The sequence below is a fragment of the Pogonomyrmex barbatus genome, unplaced genomic scaffold, assembly GCF_055798465.1.
Source record: "Pogonomyrmex barbatus isolate J1 unplaced genomic scaffold, ASM5579846v1 scaffold29, whole genome shotgun sequence".
NCBI lineage: Eukaryota > Metazoa > Arthropoda > Insecta > Hymenoptera > Formicidae > Pogonomyrmex > Pogonomyrmex barbatus.
The window spans coordinates 51,875-69,806 of NW_028297126.1; the positions used below are offsets into that span (position 1 = coordinate 51,875).

Consider the following 17,932-nt stretch of genomic DNA (forward strand, 5'->3'; position numbering starts at 1 on the left):
CAACTAGAGAGACCTAAACTGTTTATTATAGATAAGTTAAAATTTTTATTTAAGCGATTGTTTAATAATTTTTATTTACATTAATTATCGGATATTACTTACAATTTCATTTACCTACCAAGATACCTACACACGAAAAGAATATTAGGTTAAAGAACACACATTACTTTCTGAGCATTAAATTACAGTTGGCACTCCTGCGAGTTAACCGTCGGTTAACTTAATCGAAGATTGATGAAAGAGGCCTTAAAACGCATTCATGACCACTCTCAGACTTCTCTCTAATATACCCTATTAATGCCGATCTTTATATCAGTGCTATCAACTTTATTATTTTTACTGGTAGCAGAGAGAAGCCTGAGAGTAGTCATAAATGCCGTGGCAATCGTGTGCCGCTGGCTTAATATCACATTTAAAATATCATTTCCGCCATTTATATTCTCTTTATCAGCTTCATTACCTGAATTGTGATTTGTAGTTTCTATGATTAAAGAATGTTTTTCCTGCAAAATTTGATGTGTAGACTCCTTCGTTAGATGCAGACTCATTTAACGACTCATACTTTTCGATGAATTGCAGCTCATCACTTTGGACATCTTTATAAGCGGACTTAGCTCTCAAAGCTGACTAAAGCCAGCGGCACACGATGCTTTTTTTTCTTGCTAGTTTGCTAGCTGGATTCGCGTGCTTGTTGAACTCTTCGATTGGTATATTTTTTTAGATTTGAAAGAATATACCAATCAGAGACAAGAGCTCAACGAGCACGCAAATTCAGCTAGCAAATCAGCAGAAAAAAAAGCATCGTGTGCTGCTGGCTTTACCTCTTATGTTCTTGTTTGAAATACAGACACTGAAATAGAGAAATTTTTTAAATGAAAGTTTATGTATTTCAAATAAATTAATAAATTGTTGCAACTTACTTATTAGTAATTGTCTTCCTTATTGCTGTTGATGTATTTATCTTCTTTGCACGGATAGGAATATCTATTCCTAAGTTCGTATCTCCTTATTTTGCTAAATATTAAGATTATATTTACAATCGTAAAGTTGCCTCAATGTTTTTGAAATATTTTGATGTAAATAGGTCTTTACTACTTCTAGTTATGTCACTAATAATTTCTTTTGCTGCGTGATCGCAGTGAAAATGACAAACGATGGTACCGTGAGATGGCCATCGGTGAAAATTTAAAGGTGAACTATGTCACTGAAAGATACGTGATCGATGCCCTGTTTTATTATTTTTCTTCGCAAGTGCACGTTTGTCAATCACATTCAATATCGTGAGATATAATTTTATGTTTCTTAAAAATCAACTGTTAGTGTAATTATAATTATCATAATTATTATAATTATCTCGCCTGCAGCATGTGCTATTTTATCGAATGCTTTCTATCTTTCAACGATTATAAATTAGTGTCTACTGTACAACGCTATACATACATTATGTTGAATGAATTCAAAATTTGATGACAGATATATATAACGTTACAGCTATAATATGTGAATATGTCATTATAGATTGAATTTATGCCGATAATTTGTGTAACGTTCTTTTCGTTTTTTCCTCTTTTAGGTTAGAGTATTCCCTTACAAATGGCGGATAAGGCTATGATGAAGGTAAGTTTTACTTGATATCCGAGACTATCGTGTCTGCTGATTTCTATTAGTTTTTACTAGTTATAATTTTATAATTTTAATCGTCGGAATTGCGTTTATGCATATTTGGGCTTTCTTAAATTTGTAACTTGTATTAATAGCAAATCGCAGAACAAAAGCTCAAAGCTTTTTCTATCGGTACTATGGGTAAACGACCATTGAGTAAGAAAGAATTGGAAGAACAACGTAAAAAAGAACAGGAGCAAGCTGCGGCTCAGGTAAATAATGCTATGTATAACAGTTGTTTCCCCGAGATAACATTTATTTTGTATAAATGATTATATATATTATTTATAGGCATTTGAGGAATTTGTAGCGACATTTCAGGAGACACCCAGTAAAACAACTAGTAAAGTTTGGGTTAAAGCAGGGACGTATGATGCTGGAAAAAGACGTAAATATGAAATTTGTATTATCTAAATTTTAAGAATATTTTATTTATATGAATTATTAATTTTATAGAGGAAGACACGAGAGAGAAAGGAAAACTTTATAAGCCACAATCAAAAATCTCAGAATTAGTTGATAACAGATCGTCAGCTGAACAAGCTCAAGAGTATGCAAGATTACTTGGAACAAACGAACGAAAATTAGATAGGCTTGGCAAGAAGAAGAAAGAGGGTGAGAAGAAGAAGAGTAATCTTGAATTATTCAAAGAGGAATTGAAAATGATCCAAGAAGAACGAGAGGAGAGGCACAAGTATAAGGGTGTGGTGAAAACTGTAATATCTGCACAATCCGAGGATCCAATGTTGGCTGCTTTAAAATGTGTGGAAGGTAGATATGTATATGTATACACAGCACATACACGCGCGCACGTATTTACGTATATGCGTGCAAATATATTATTAACTAAATTATAATATATGTTTACAATTTGTGTAATTGTTATATAAAATTGGTTTGTAATGAAACATGGCGATATGTTTTTATCACAATAGTATTTAAATCTGTAGCATACTTATAACTTTAGTAGGTAGTAAATCCTCATTTCCGGATCCGCGAAAGGCTAATCTGCATAACTTCATTGATGATCCCCGTCTCTTAGCCCTGATATATGAGGGTAACCATTGTCCTTCCTATATGTCTTCCTTTTCCATGTTCCCTATGTCAATTATAGGATATGTTAAAGTTTTTTTGCTTTACAGATGGTTCATTTGACAACGGTGATCCAAATACTACAAACTTGTACTTGGGAAATTTAAATCCAAAGGTAAAGTATAATATTGCCACTATATTGTCACTATGTAATGATACAGTAATCTTTTTTTCTCTGATTTTTCTAGATCACAGAGCAACAATTGATGGAGATATTTGGCAAGTATGGTCCATTGGCTAGTATAAAAATAATGTGGCCGCGTAGTGATGAAGAGAAAGCTAGACAAAGAAATTGTGGTTTCGTTGCATTCATGAGTCGCAAGGATGGAGAACGTGCGTTGAAAAATCTTAATGGTGAGAATCAAACGAAGATGCTTTTAAAACATTACAAGTTATTTCATATAATTTCTTGTTGATTTATCGTGTATATAATCTATATTATGTATCTTGCATATTTTATTACATATATATTTTGAATATTATGTCAATATATTTATATTTATAATTACTCCGTAATTTGTAATCAATTTGTGTAATGGAAATATTAAAAATATATAACTTCAAAATGACGATGTAGGTCGTGACATAATGCAATACGAGATGAAATTAGGCTGGGGGAAAAGCGTACCAATTCCGCCTTATCCTATTTACATTCCACCTGCTTTGATGGAGATCACGCAGCCACCACCTCCGTCTGGTCTTCCATTTAACGCTCAACCACACCGACGTGACAGACACAAGGTACATGAAATGAAGAGCGCAATTTTGTGTGTGTATGTGCGCGCGCGCGCGTGCACATACACGCATACAGGGTGTCCCGTAGCACTGTCTTCATCGTTCGTGAGAAGGTAGACGGGAGCGAGATAAATGAAAATGTCATATGAAAATGCCATTTTGCGATATTCGCAATAATTTTCGAGTTATTAAATATTAAAGTTGCACAAATAAGAGCGCGCGGGAAGAAAGTGCTCGCCAGCCTGACCCGTAGGATGGCCCAGCATGACTACAATGGCCATCCGGCGCTCGGCGATGGGCGGAATGCGCGCGGCGAGAGGAAGGATAGTAGCCACCGCTCACGCTTCCTATTCGTCCTACAGATCAGGCGGGCGAGCGCTTTCTCTCCGCGCGTTCTTATTTGTGCAACTTTAATATTTAATAACTCGAAAATTATTGCGAATATCGCAAAATGATATGACATTTTCATTTATCTCGCTCTCGTCTACCTTCTCACGAGCGATGAGGACAGTGCTACGGGACACTCTGTATATATATGTATATATAAACTGCTCAACTATATATATATATATATATATATATATATATATATATATATATATATATAATGTGTAATTGATTGTCATCATAAGGTTATAGAAAGATTATTTTTACGAAAGATAATTAACATGTATAAAGTTTTCTAAACCTTTTATACGCATGTATTATATTGAATAAAATTTGGTATATTATTTATACTATTTATATTTTTTCATTTAATTTCATAGATTCAATAATTCAGATTGAATTAATTTTATTAAACTTAGTAGACATGCGATATCATATATACATAAATTGATAAATAGATTTTGTAATGATGTAATGAAACAAGAAATAAGATTAAGAACGCGTAAAGAACGTGTAATATACTTCTTGTTCGATTTTTTATAGATATTTTAAGATTAATGTTGAATCGTCATAAACACTTTTATTAACTTAATATTAGAATGTTATAACTATTTTTGAAACATAATCTCAGATACCACGTATCCGCAACCTTCAGAGCGCGGACCCGCAGGAGAAGGAAAACTTTGAAAAGGTAAAATTATTATTTTATGAACCATTCAGCTTGAATTAGATATGCAATTCTAGTCTTATTTTTTTTATTTACACTTGCGCACGTGCGCGCCTATAAAAGAACGTGAAGAAAACAATAATATTATCTTTAAAATTAAAATTGGTAAGTTTTTTACGGAGTGCACGCATATTTATAAATATGTTGATGATAAAGTAAAAACTAAAAACTATAAATATGTTGATGGTAAAGTAAATAGAAATATTTGTATTTTTAATTTATAGCATAAGATATAAGCATTTCTTCTTAAGTGTATAAAGTAAAAGATCTAATTGTTGTACATTTGTTACGTTGTGTTAATTTATTGGTGACCATTTTTGGGATATGCGTTTTGGATTGGGACATCCTGTTCACCTAATCATTGTTGCTATGATCTGGACTAAGGTTTTGCAGAACGCTGTTGTCAAAGTGGTTATACCAACGGAAAGGTATTTGTTGATTTTAATATTACGACAGATTTGTAAGTATGTAACTCTGAGAAGAATGTTTATGCTTCTGTTGAATGAAATATTTTGTGTCAATGGGGATTGACACAAAATACAAATGCATACTTAATCGAGTCGTGCGTTATAGGAATTTAGTCATGTTAATACATAGAATGGTGGAATTTGTAATTCGAGAAGGACCAATGTTTGAAGCAATGATTATGAACAGAGAATTAAATAATCCAATGTTCAGGTACATACATCCATATATATTATACACACACACATACACACACACATACATACATACACATACACATATATATATATATATATATATATATATATATATACACATCTTTACCTCATACATTGTATAACTAAAATAATTGACATATTTTTCAATTTTAGATTTCTGTTTGAAAATTATTCTCCCGCACATACTTATTACCGCTGGAAGCTCTATTCTATTCTACAAGGGGATGGCCAGAAAGAATGGCGCATAGAAGATTTTAGAATGTTTAAAGGTGGAAGTGTCTGGAGACCACCACCGATCAATCCTTGGACGCAAGGTATGCCAGATGAATTGATAGAAATGGAAGAACGACAAGAACCTAGGAGAGGTAGTCTCTCAAACAGGTAACAACAAAGAATGATATATAGAGAATAATATATATATATATATATATATATATATATATGTATATGTATATGTATATGTATATGCAGGGCGTCCTAAAACTCCCGCATTTGGAATACGCTACGTGATTTTTGCTAAAGTTGTTTCTTTTAGCATAAAGAATCACGTAGTGTACTCCAAATGCGAGAGTTTTGGGATACCCTGTATATATATATATATATATATATAAGAAATTTATCGAAATGGGATACATCAAGATATATACAATGGAACTAAATCGTCTAACACGTTTTATCGCTCTCCATGAGAAATATACATGTTAATTTTTCAAAAAATGTTCTATTTCTTCATAGTCAACGAGATCGTTTAGAAGATTTATTGCGAAACATATCACCTGAAAGAATAAAAGTTGCAGAAGCAATGGTATTTTGTATAGAACATGCGGAAGCAGCAGAGGAAATTTGCGATTGTATTTCAGAATCATTGTCAATATTACAAACTCCTGTGAATAAAAAAATTGCAAGATTGTATTTGATATCCGATATATTACATAATTGTGGAGTCAAAGTAACCAATGCTACTATTTATAGAAAGGCGTAAGTATATATCTATGTGTGTGTATATATATATATATATATATATATATATATATATGAATGTATGTATGTATGTATGTATGTATGTATGTATGTATGTACATATGTACGTATGTATATGCGAGCATGTGTTCTTTTTATTTTCTGTTTTTTTATTTAAGGAAAAAAAGATTGCATGCTGAAGTAATGAATGCATGTAAGTTGGTTTTGTATTCGTTTATTTTACAGATTCGAGACACGTCTTTTGGATATTTTTAATGAAGTTCACCAAGCGTACAAACAGTTTGACAGTAGATTAAAAGCGGAAGGATTCAAAGTTCGCGTTATGCGAATGTTCAGAGCATGGGAAGATTGGACGGTATATCCAAGAGATTTTCTGGTTAAGTTACAGAATACTTTTCTGGGACTTGTTTTGGTAAGATTTTGTTAGATAATATCTTACAGATTACGTATTTTATAAATATGCTTTAATACCTCTTTCAGATGGACGAACCTGAACCCGAGAACGATGAAGATATTGATGGTGCACCATTGTCCGACGTTGATGGCGACGGAACTGAAGATTTGGATGGAGTACCACTCGATGGTGCAACTTTGTTAAAAGGTGCCATGAAACATGGTCTCACATCTCAAACAACTTCAAATTACGATGATATTGATGGAGTGCCCAGTATGTATGCGTTCCTGTGAAATAAATACATTGATGTAGTTCTAGACATCGACAAACGACAATCACACACGTAACTTTTTCTCTTCACTTTATACATGTAAACGTTTATTCAAATTACACACGCGCACACAACACACACACACACACACACACACACACACACACACACACACACACACACATATATATGTGTGTATGTGTGTGTGTGTGTGTGTGTGTATTTGCTTAGTGGATGAAGATATTGATGGCGTTCCAATGGATGATGATGATAGCACAAATGTGCGAAATAAGGATGACGAAAAAAAATCAGCAATGCCAGCTGGATTCGTTCCTTCGCGATGGGAAACTGTCGATCCTGATCAGGTATCAAAATATTTCCGTTTCAATGAATTAAATAATATCAATAATTCATATCTTCTCGATTATACCATATTTTTATAAAATATTTTTTATCAGGTCGAGGCACAGGCAATGACCACTAGTAAATGGGAAGAATTAGGTCAGAATGAAGATTCCAATTCTCAAGATACTAGTATGGATTCCAGGTAAAATTTTTTAACAATCATTGATAGTGTCTTTTGTAGTATATGTTAAATACCAAAATATATTCATTAAAATTATTTTATTAAAATTATTTTAAGTGGTAGAGATTACAACGAAGAAAGACGAAACAGATTACGTGAGATTGAGGTAAAAATCATGCAGTATCAAGATGAATTGGAAAGTGGTAGGAGGACATTGAAGTCTGGTATGACAATACAGGTTCAAGTAGAACATTATAGAAAGAAACTTATAAGAAAGGTGAAAAGCGAGAATGTTTTATTCACATTTCGAAATGATAATTACGTCACGTACGTAATATAAAAATTTCTACAGAGCGAAAGGGAAATGAAGGATGCCAAAAGCGAAGAACGAGATGAGGAGAAACGACGGGAAAAGAAACGAAGCCGAAGTACAACGCCGGAATCTCCCAGTCACAGCTATAGAGATCGAAGGCGGTCGTCAAGTCCATCGACAAAAGTCACAAGATATAGGTAAAACTTTATCTTAGATTTTTACATATATAAAAATTCACTTCTCTATTTGCACACACACACACACACACACACACACACACAGAGAGAGAGAGAGAGAGAGAGAGAGAGAGAGAGACAGCATACAGACATCTTTATTTTATAATATTTTATTATCTAACGATATTTAAATCTATGTTATTTAATATATAGGGATATTTTATAACACAATTGTGACATTTCTTTTTATTCTTATATCTCATTTATCTATCATATATAAAGCATAACATTTAATTTTTTATATATTGACATTATTTGCGCGTTGTCATTTGATTTGATTTCTATTAATATATTTTTAGATCACGCAGTAGATCGCCGCGTTGTAAACGCCGATCAAGATCTCCGTATAAAAAGCGCGTACCAGTTACCCCATCCCCCCCTCGTATTCGACGTACGCCATCGCCTTCCTTTTCTTCAGGCAGAGGATCACGCAGATCACCTACTAATGAACGTTGTGACAGAAAAAGGCGTAGATCACCCTCCTTATCACCCCCGCCTCCTCCACGTACTTCCTCTAAACATAGAGCTTGTAGTCCGCCTTCCCCTTCTCCACGTAAACACAGACATAAGCATAAGTATTAATCTATAATATGCCATTTGCACGAATTACTTTATTCACAGGACGCTACAGGATCTTTTAGGCATTTTTTCTTTTAGATCTCACATTTATTATCTTACAATGCATCACATTCGTAGATATGCATTGACATAATATCAAAAATGTGACGATTAATATTTTGATGACTGATTCTTGATACAACTCGCCTATGTTATCGTTTAATTATATCAAAATAAAATTATTTTTACATTATAAAATATTTGTGTTGAATGACAAGACAAGTAAAACAGCTCGCATTAAATATAGTTTTAGAAAAAGTATAGTACGTAACGTATAAAATATTTTATCGATTAGCAAAACTTACATATATCGCAAGATTTGCCTCGTTTTAAATACACATTGAAGGCAAAAGAAAGATATATATATATATATATATATACTAATCATAAAATATAAAGGTAGAAAATGGTCTTCTCTTTAAGTTTAGGCAAAGAATGTGACTTCTTTGTCAGATGCTGATAAATATTTTAGAATGGAATAAAATAATCCTATATGTGTCAAGAATATTATTGTTTTCTTGCATTGTGAACATTTCGAATAAATTCATTTTGTATAAAGAAACATTTATCATGCTATTTTATGTATATCTTTTAACCTTTTTAAGAAGTAGAAATATATTAACTGCTGTGTTATTATATTTCCTAACAATTTATGATTGTTATATATAAAATACAATTATTTTTAATTATATAAGTTTTATGAAATATTATGAAGAATGTTCATTCTTCTCTGTTTCTTAAGTCAATTAAATTTCCACATATATCAGTTATCTTTGTGAGAGTCTATCAATCGGAACGTTTTACATCTTGATTTTGGATTTTGTGTTGTTTAAGTAATATCTTCGATAAAAATTAATTTTATAAATTATATTATTATTTATTGAATTTCAATGAAATTAAAATATTTCAAATTTAAATATTTAATAAAAAATATTTAAAATAGTTTGACAATGAATACAAGTAAAAAGAATTAGATTAAAGAGATAAAAACAAAAAAGGAATAAAAATTATTCTATATGCACGATATATCAATTGAGGGACTGGATGCAATAAGGGGATACGCACGGATTTCGCGGGATAAGTATTGCCCAACGGGCTAATTTTGGACATTGTTCAAATTTCGATTTTGACTATTGATACTTGTAGAGAATTTCATAGCGCATCTTTTTTGTGTTTAAATCAAATTTGTAACTTTTTTTGTTTTTAAGTTATTAGCAGAAAATGTAATTTGTAAAATGGAAGAAATTCAATGCATTTTTGTGTTTAACTCGCCATATCTCAGTCACATCGATGCGATCGTGGCGCGCAACGCGATGGCGAACGGTCCGGACTTCCGCGTTGCGCGCTACGTAATCGCATCGATGTATGAATCATCATTACTTTACAACCTTAATGTTTAAAGACCTGAAACTTTCCAAAAAACTTAATTAATAAACAAAATTATAGTATAGGTAAAAGTTGACAATTCGAAAATGCGTACGATAACTTTTGCGATTGAAAGAATAAAATTATGAATTTGGAGAAATATTTTGAAAAATTCGGCATTTGGCTGTGAAATGTTTCGAAAACTTTTTATGTGCCCTATATTTCGAGATATATTTTGAAGATTATACTATGAAAATTTCAAAAAAAAATATTTATATTTGACTGAGATATGACGAGTTAAACACAAAAATACATTGAATTTCTTTCATTTTACATTCAATTACATTTTCTGCTAATGACTTGAAAACAAAAAAAGTTATAAATTTAGTTTAAACATAAAAAAGATGCGCTATAAAATTCTCTACAAATATCAATAGTCAAAATCGAAATTTGAACAATGTCCAAAATTAGCCCGTTGGGCAATACTTATCCCGCGAAATCCGCGCATATTCCCTTATTGCATCCAGCCCCTCAATTGTTCTAACTAATTTTAAAACTGCAAGTCACACATTGTATATTCGCGATAGAAATGTAGCACTATTTGTCGAGCAAACAATAGCGCTTTACTTCGAAAAAAAAAAAAAAATAAATACATTATATCGACATTATTTTGCAAAAATATATATTCTAATTATGAAACTCTTGAGTTTCTGCAAAACTGTCTTCTGCATAGACGATCATATCATCTATGTTTGATACATTACTAAAGTTGTAAGCTTTTTCCGCACTTTTAGATTGTCTACTATTCACTTGTTTAGTCTCCATTTCTGCCTGTTGAATAGATCTTTTTGTTTCCACATGTGAGTCCTTTAATTCTTTAATACCTGGTTAGAAAGTAATAATTTTATGAATTTATTTCTTATACACACACACACATATATATATATATATTTTAAAAAATTTTAATTAAATTTTTAATTAATTTTTTATGTATTCTAAGTTATTTTTATAAAGTAAGTCAAAAAAGTTGCTCTGGTGAATAACGATCCTCCATGCTCATTTTTTATTTTACATCTGTCAAATATAAATTTTTTATAATTAAGAAATGTAACGTATAATAACGTCTGATAATGATTATAGCAAAGTATGTTATAAAATTGTAATACATATGAATTTCTATTATATATTAACAAAATTATAATGTTAATCATTAGATAAAAAAAGATATTTAAATTAATAACGTATTATTTACGTTTCCATTTTGATATTTTATCATATTCCTCTTGTTTCTCCTCTTTCTCTTCCTTCTTCTTATCCGCTTTCTCTTCCTCCTTTTCTTTTTCCTCTTTCTCCTCTTCTTCCTCATTCTCCTGTTCTTCTTCTTCCTCTTCCTCTTCTTCAACTTCACTATCTTGTGGAGTAGGTAGCTTTCCATATTTTGCTTCAAGTTTGGCTATTAATTCTGAATCATCGATATTTCCAATTTCTTCTTCATCTTCTTCTTCTTCTTCTTCTTCTTCTTCTTCTTCTTCTTCTTCTTCTTCTTCTTCTTCTTCTTCTTCCTCCTCCTCTTCCTCCTCCTCCTTTTCTTTTTGTTTTCTTATTTGATCTTCATTATATTCCTCTAATCCGGAAATATGTTCCCCTTCAGATGTTTCTACTTCATAATCTTCTTCCATTTCTTCTTCTTCCTCAGATGATACTTTATATTGACCATGTTTAATATCGATTTCTATAATCAAAAAATAAATATAACTGTATAATTCATCGATAAAATATATATGAAAACTCGAAAAAAAAATAGTAAAATATTAATACTAAACCTTCTTTAGTTGTGCTTTGAGTTGATCGTTTTTCATTTGTATGCGCCGCTTCATCTTGTGAAATTAGTTTCTTTATATCAGTAAAAGAAATATTTTCTTCTTGCAACTTATTATACTTAGATCTTAAATCTTCATAATTTTTTACTTGAACTTGTAGAGGTGTCTTGTTCTCAACCTTCTCGATTGACTTAATTATTTGTTTAACATGAGGAGGTGAAATTAGTGTATCACGTCTTGATAAATCAGGTATGTCGATTATATCATGCGGAGAACGAAAAGTACCAATATCAACTAAAAAATTGAACCACTCGATATTGCCTATTATATATCTATATAAAGTATCATTGTTTACGGAGTCTATATTTATATTTGTTCTTTAAGTCCCTTTATATTCCTAGTCAAACAGTAAAAGTAAATGGAAAAAAATGAAACAAATTATTTCATTTTGCTTCAAACTGGTTCCGACTTCCGAAAAGAGGTTTAAGGTGACACAGAGTGTTTCCAATAACTTCCGAAATACTTTCGAAATATTTTTGTTTCTCCTTATACGCATATATCGGACATAATTGTTTTCCATTTATTTCCATCCACCTTCCGATAATAAAGTTATTTCAAATTCATTCCGGTATTTCGGCATATGCTTTTTCCCATTTATTTCCGATTTATTTTCGCTAACATTGACTTTCGAACACGTCAGCCTATTCAGAAGCTACACTGTTTCCATCTTCAAACTTTCATCTATCTCCAGTGATATTAAACTTACGAATACGTCACTCATTCAAAAGCTAGACTATTTCCATATGTGTCCGACCTACTTCCGCTAACATTCCGGATCTATTAGTCCATTCTGTCTCTGGATTGTTTCCATTAACTTTTCACTAAACTTTTTCACTAAAATTTATTTTCATCTATCACTTGAATTTACCATGAAAAAATTGTAATAGGTCGAAAAAAACCAGAAAATAATTGACTTCTATGAACTGAAAATAGACGGAAAAAATTACATCATCTTTGGTTGAAAGGAAGGAATTAAAATTTTATCCGTTTCCTCCGGATTTTAGATGACAAAAGTTTGCAGTAGATCGGAAGAAAATGAAAAATAATTATTTTTATGATTAGTCAGGAAGTAATTGGAAAATGATATTTCTTTTGTCGGAAGTAGAAGAAACTAGAATTTTATGTCCATTTCCTCCAGATTTTAGGTGACAAAAAATCTGCAGTAAAACGGAAAATAATGATTTCCATGATTTGGAAATAGCCTGAAATCCATGACATCTATTTTTTTTCGAAAGTAGGAAGAATTCAAAATGTGTTTCCATTTACTTTTGATTTTTCAGAGGCAAAAGCTGTAGTAGATCGGAAGTAAACGGAAGTATTTCATCATTTTTACTTCCATTTACTTCCCTCGTTTAACCAGGGATATTAAGTAAAGCTCAATTTAATTGTAATAAATTGTAATAAATTTATCTATATTAAAGAATTACTTGTAAAATTTTAATTTAATTTTTTAATTTTAAAAACACAATAATTTCAACTTGATTCACATCTAATACATCTATATGATCTTTTCTTTCTTTCATGATCTTCCTTTTTTTTTAATATACGCCAATATATTTTTAATATATGCCAATTCTGTGAAATGTTTTGATATAAAATAGAGAGATAATGAAAAATTTACCATTGTTCCATCGTCTAACGAGAACAAAATGCGCAGCAACAACAAGTGCAACACCGATTCCAAACTTCACAGCCACTGCAACCACCATATGTTATTTCTCATTGCTACCTTTTTTTATAAGGAAATATCATGATTATAGTATAAGACAAATATGTTCCAATCTTTTATTTACATAGTAATGATACTTATTTATTCTTGAATTATATTTTTTTTATAAAGTTAAACGAAACAAGAGCATGGAGGATCACATACATATATAGTTATTAATATAATTATCCAAAAGTATCTTTAAAAATATATTTTGTTCTAGACAACAGTCACTCACCACTAGTAGATTCTTCCTCAACTTCTTCTTCTTCAGATTCGCTATCTGTATCGTTTATATTTTCTTCTTCAGTTTCTTCTCCTTCTATCTGATGAAAAAGCATATATGTTAAAAAAAAAATGTTCATTAGTAAATGTATAAAAATCAATATCGGAAAATAATCAAAGAAATTATTACAAATGAAATAAGAATGTATGTAACGTAGGAGAATAATAAAGATGACAATATTTACCTCCTCTAGAGGTTCAGCAATGTTATCATCAATCTCATTTATCCCAGGAATACTCGAGAATTCCTCTGATATGCCGTTATTCATCTCTTCTGCTGAATTACCATCTATCTCTGTGCTAAGTTCATCAAATTCCATATCATCAAGATGATTCATAAAATTATTTTCCTCGTCTGAATCTTCATTCTCATTTGTCTCGTCAATTTCTTCCAATATGTCAGTAGTGTCGAATTCTCGTTGATCGTCATCATCATCATCATCATCATCATCATCATCATCATCATCATCATCATTTTCTTCTTCGTTAATGCCAATAGCTAAGCCTGCAAAGACAGATTTTGAGCAGAGTATGCTATCAACTTCTGATAGCAAAAAGACAGCAAAATATTTCAAGTAGAATCTGTAATATCTGACGATATCGACAAACTACTTGTCAGGAATATGACAAAGCTTACTAACATATCATGTCAACAGATCGTCGACAGAAACAAAACAAAGCGGCAGACTGCTGGTCTAGAATGTCAACAGGTTCTGTCAGAACGCGTAAGCAGAATGCGACTTTAGAAGTCAGTTTGCTAATATTTCCTAATCAAATCTGTTATCAATCTGTCGACATTTTGCTAACATTTTACTGGGTAATGTCTTTATTCTATTCTCTTTTATTTTAACTCTCTAAAGATATAATTTTAATTGAAAAAATGTGATTCAAATATTTGTATAGCATATATCATAATTCATGTACCGTTTGTTGTCTCTTCTGCTCTCTTTTTTTCTCCCTCTATCTCTTCCTTATCTCTTCCCTCTTTCTCCTCTTCCTCTTCTTCTTCTTCTTCTTCTTTTGCTTCATCTTCTTTTTCCTCCCCCTCTTCTTCCTCCTCCTCCTCTCCCTCCTCCTCTTCCTCTTCCTCTTCCTCTTCCTCTTCCTCTTCCTCTTCCTCCACTTCTTTCCCTTCCCCCTCTTCTTCTTCTTCCTCTTCCACTTCTTCACTTACTTCCGATTTTTCTTCCGGTTCGTACGATGCACCGCCATGATTAGATGGCGAATCATCTACCCAGCCTTCAAATATACTTGCCCAGCGTGATGATGCTATCGGCGTATCGACTTAAAAAGTGTTATATTTCATAAGATACGCTCGAGCATAAGTCTTGAGTTTTAGTTTAAATTAATATTGAATATAATGTGTAGTATTGAAAAGTTTTATTATTTTATTTACCATCTGTAGTTCCTCTATGCGCGAAGATTATTATACCAATCAATCCTACAAGAATAGCCAGTAAAGTAAAAAATATAATTCGTGCACACCAATGTCCACCCGTGCTATTCTCCTTGTAAATATGGATGTTGATGTTTTCAGCACAAGTATCAGTTGAACTGATCAAAGTAGGCGGTGGAGTACCAGCATCTTCATCATCTAATTGTAATATAGTAAAATAAAAAGTATTTAAGATGAAAAATAAAAGAAGTTTTGAAACTTGTTCAGCTTAGAAAGGAAGAGGGAGGGAGAAACATTACATGTATGTATGTACATTGTACCTATCGAATAATATATAGTTCGATTTTTAAAAAAAGTATCGAGGATAAGTGATATTAAATAGATGTAACATTCCAATTTATCCAAATGTAGAAATGTTACATTTTACGAGAGAATATAAAATATAATTCATATTCGTGTTGATACATGTTCAAAGATTAAAATTGATAGATATGCAATTGAAAATGCAATATAAAAAATTAGGTATAATAAATTTGTTACTATAATATATATATGTTATCTCGATTAATAATATATTCTTTTAAAGAGAATGTAAGGTAGAGAAATTGTAAAATCTAAATTATGAAAAACTCTCAACAATGTATATATAAAATTGTGCAGAATTTAAAAGCAGTCGAATAAGAAACGACACTTTTGAAGTGGATAATATAGCTTAATCTATTTTTGAAAGTTAAAGAGTAGAGGTTGGCTCGCAAACTATACTTAAAGTCCATATTTTCTAACTCGAGTAACCATGCCAAATTTTCTAAGATTAATCGAATATACGCTTTACACACATTTAATGAGAACTGATACTGACGATCAGGGCTTAATCCACGTCAAAACTGACGACATTATTCGATTAAACGATGTATTTGATACGATGAAAAATTAAATATTCGGGATAAACGAGATAAAGCGGTAAATGAAATACTTGTGAGTGTCATTCCGGTCATTCCGTTTAACGCAAAGTGATTGACTCTCAGAGTGTAATTTACAAAAATGTTATGGTACGGCCATTGCCGATGCGACGACAATCATACAAAGCAACATACAAAATGATTAATCGAAGACGAGATAGTGAATCGAAGCATAGCGAGCAGCACTATGACAATCGTGAAAAGAGTGTATATTCGAAAGCTAAGGGAAGCTAAAATAAACTAAACGGATGGATGTAAAATCCATCCGTTATATGAATAGAATGAAAATCTAAATGAAATATATGTGTGTCACGCATATATACAGCAGCATGGTTGGGCTGCCAGTAGCTAACAAGTCCGCGGTACGCGGATATTTTTGGTAGCTCGAACGGAGGATAGCAAGAATAAAAGTATGCATTATGCTCTCGTAATATATCGTAATATCTCGTTCCGCGAGGACGGTTGTGCCGTCTCATCTGTCTTTCAACGTCCGCAATTAGGATAATAGCGAGCATGAAAACGTCCGAAATCACGTAATGGCGCGTAGCGCGAGCGCGCGCGCAATGTGTAAAAAGTACATATAGAGCGAAAAACGTAAGCGAATCAATTCCGATCCACGTTTTCGAATGAGAGAAAACATGAGAGAAACAGGAGAGAAGCGTGCGACAAACGACAACAGAGAGAAGCGATAGCAGGGCTTATTTCGCGCGAGGATAAAAATAAAGGAAAGCAACGTTGCTAAAAATATCGTACACTGTATACCATATTACGTAGTAGTAATAAAGTAGTATGGGGTCACGCGCGCCCATTTTCTCGCTCTCGCATGCTCATCTTTACCTTTCTTTCGTCGTTTTTCCCTTCGTTTCCTTGGCTGCACATCGCCGGACATTTTACGACGATCGAACGCTCTTTCGAGTGTCGCCGATCGTCGCGAAGAATTTGAATTTTCAAACGTCCAACACCCACCGCACCACTCTATAAAAATTTGATTCGCGGACGGTAAATCGGCGCTGCCGAGCGCAAAAGACCCTATACAGACCCTATACAAAAAACCGATGTCACTAAAATCACTAGCTCAATTCGTGCCACTTCGTACAATTTTTTATTGTCAATTCGTTTGTGTTTTATCGGTAGTAGATATCGGTACATCAATTGAACACGAAGCATTGGTATTACTGATTAAACCATAAATTTTATCACAATTTTTCTTTTGACACATATCAAACTTCATTCTTGAGCAATTTTATATATAATTTATACATTTTCCACTTTCCAATTACACATTAAACGCTATTGCTATTCCTCACTAGCGAGCTGCCTATGATCGCTCTACGTAAACTTTACTGCTCGCGCGAAAATATGAATCGAACTTGGTGTAATGTCTTGTAATGTTAGAGAAGTACTTTATATAGCATTCTTTAATACAGGAAACACCACTCGATCGGGAGTATTACACGTTGTTGTCATCTTTGTGATCGCCGTTATTCGACAAAATCAAATTATAACAGATCATGGAGGCGGAGAGGCGGGGTGAAGAGGAAAAGAATATATGACCAATATCCGCGCTAAAAATTCTTATAAATTTTTTTAATGCTTTCGTTAAAGATCTAATAAAAACTTGTCTTACACATGGATTGTCTTTGTATTTTATTTGTATTTAAACCTTTCCTAATCGAAAAAAAGGTTTTTATCTATTTCTTATACCGTCAGTGTC

The 17,932-nt window shown here is 32.2% G+C and overlaps 2 protein-coding genes across 8 annotated transcripts; one reads left to right on the plus strand and one right to left on the minus strand.

Moving 5' to 3' along the window:
• The first annotated feature begins 1,112 nt into the window (after positions 1-1,112).
• LOC105424420 (U2 snRNP-associated SURP motif-containing protein) lies at positions 1,113-17,852 on the plus strand. Of its 7 annotated transcripts, none has more exons than XM_089078714.1 (20): positions 1,113-1,191; positions 1,574-1,617; positions 1,758-1,874; positions 1,954-2,050; positions 2,119-2,433; positions 2,805-2,869; positions 2,943-3,108; positions 3,332-3,495; positions 4,508-4,567; positions 4,988-5,031; positions 5,177-5,281; positions 5,440-5,667; positions 6,022-6,264; positions 6,493-6,679; positions 6,748-6,934; positions 7,164-7,297; positions 7,391-7,479; positions 7,576-7,735; positions 7,811-7,968; positions 8,307-9,187. In XM_089078714.1, the coding sequence occupies exons 2-20, from the start codon at positions 1,594-1,596 to the stop codon at positions 8,587-8,589; spliced, it is 2,826 nt and encodes a 941-aa protein (XP_088934840.1). In that variant the 5' UTR covers positions 1,113-1,191; positions 1,574-1,593; the 3' UTR covers positions 8,590-9,187. The 7 variants fall into 7 exon arrangements, with proteins under 7 accessions (XP_088934840.1, XP_088934837.1, XP_088934842.1 ...); XM_089078711.1 differs by having other exon boundaries at positions 1,165-1,280; XM_089078716.1 differs by lacking the exon at positions 8,307-9,187 and adding an exon at positions 15,401-17,852 and having other exon boundaries at positions 1,179-1,315.
• On the minus strand, positions 6,747-17,190 carry LOC148936170 (uncharacterized). The gene is made up of 9 exons (XM_089078717.1): positions 17,056-17,190; positions 15,260-15,457; positions 14,788-15,147; positions 14,049-14,368; positions 13,817-13,904; positions 13,492-13,566; positions 11,814-12,104; positions 11,243-11,722; positions 6,747-10,874 (listed from the first exon to the last, which is right to left on the minus strand). The coding sequence occupies exons 1-9, from the start codon at positions 17,105-17,107 to the stop codon at positions 10,678-10,680; spliced, it is 2,061 nt and encodes a 686-aa protein (XP_088934843.1). The 5' UTR covers positions 17,108-17,190; the 3' UTR covers positions 6,747-10,677.
• Positions 17,853-17,932: the final 80 nt, after the last annotated feature.

Coding starts and splice junctions, on each gene's coding strand:
- LOC148936170 (XM_089078717.1), bottom strand. CDS start 17,107: ATGTCCGGCGATGTGCAGCCAAGGAAACGAAGGGAAAAACGACGAAAG. Junction 14,369..14,787: donor AGCAGAAGAGACAACAAACG/GTACATGAATTA, acceptor CTGTCTTTGCAG/GCTTAGCTATTGGCATTAAC. Junction 13,567..13,816: donor TGAGGAAGAATCTACTAGTG/GTGAGTGACTGT, acceptor TGGTGGTTGCAG/TGGCTGTGAAGTTTGGAATC.
- LOC105424420 (XM_089078714.1), top strand. CDS start 1,594: ATGGCGGATAAGGCTATGATGAAG. Junction 7,480..7,575: donor GATACTAGTATGGATTCCAG/GTAAAATTTTTT, acceptor AATTATTTTAAG/TGGTAGAGATTACAACGAAG. Junction 7,969..8,306: donor ACAAAAGTCACAAGATATAG/GTAAAACTTTAT, acceptor ATATATTTTTAG/ATCACGCAGTAGATCGCCGC.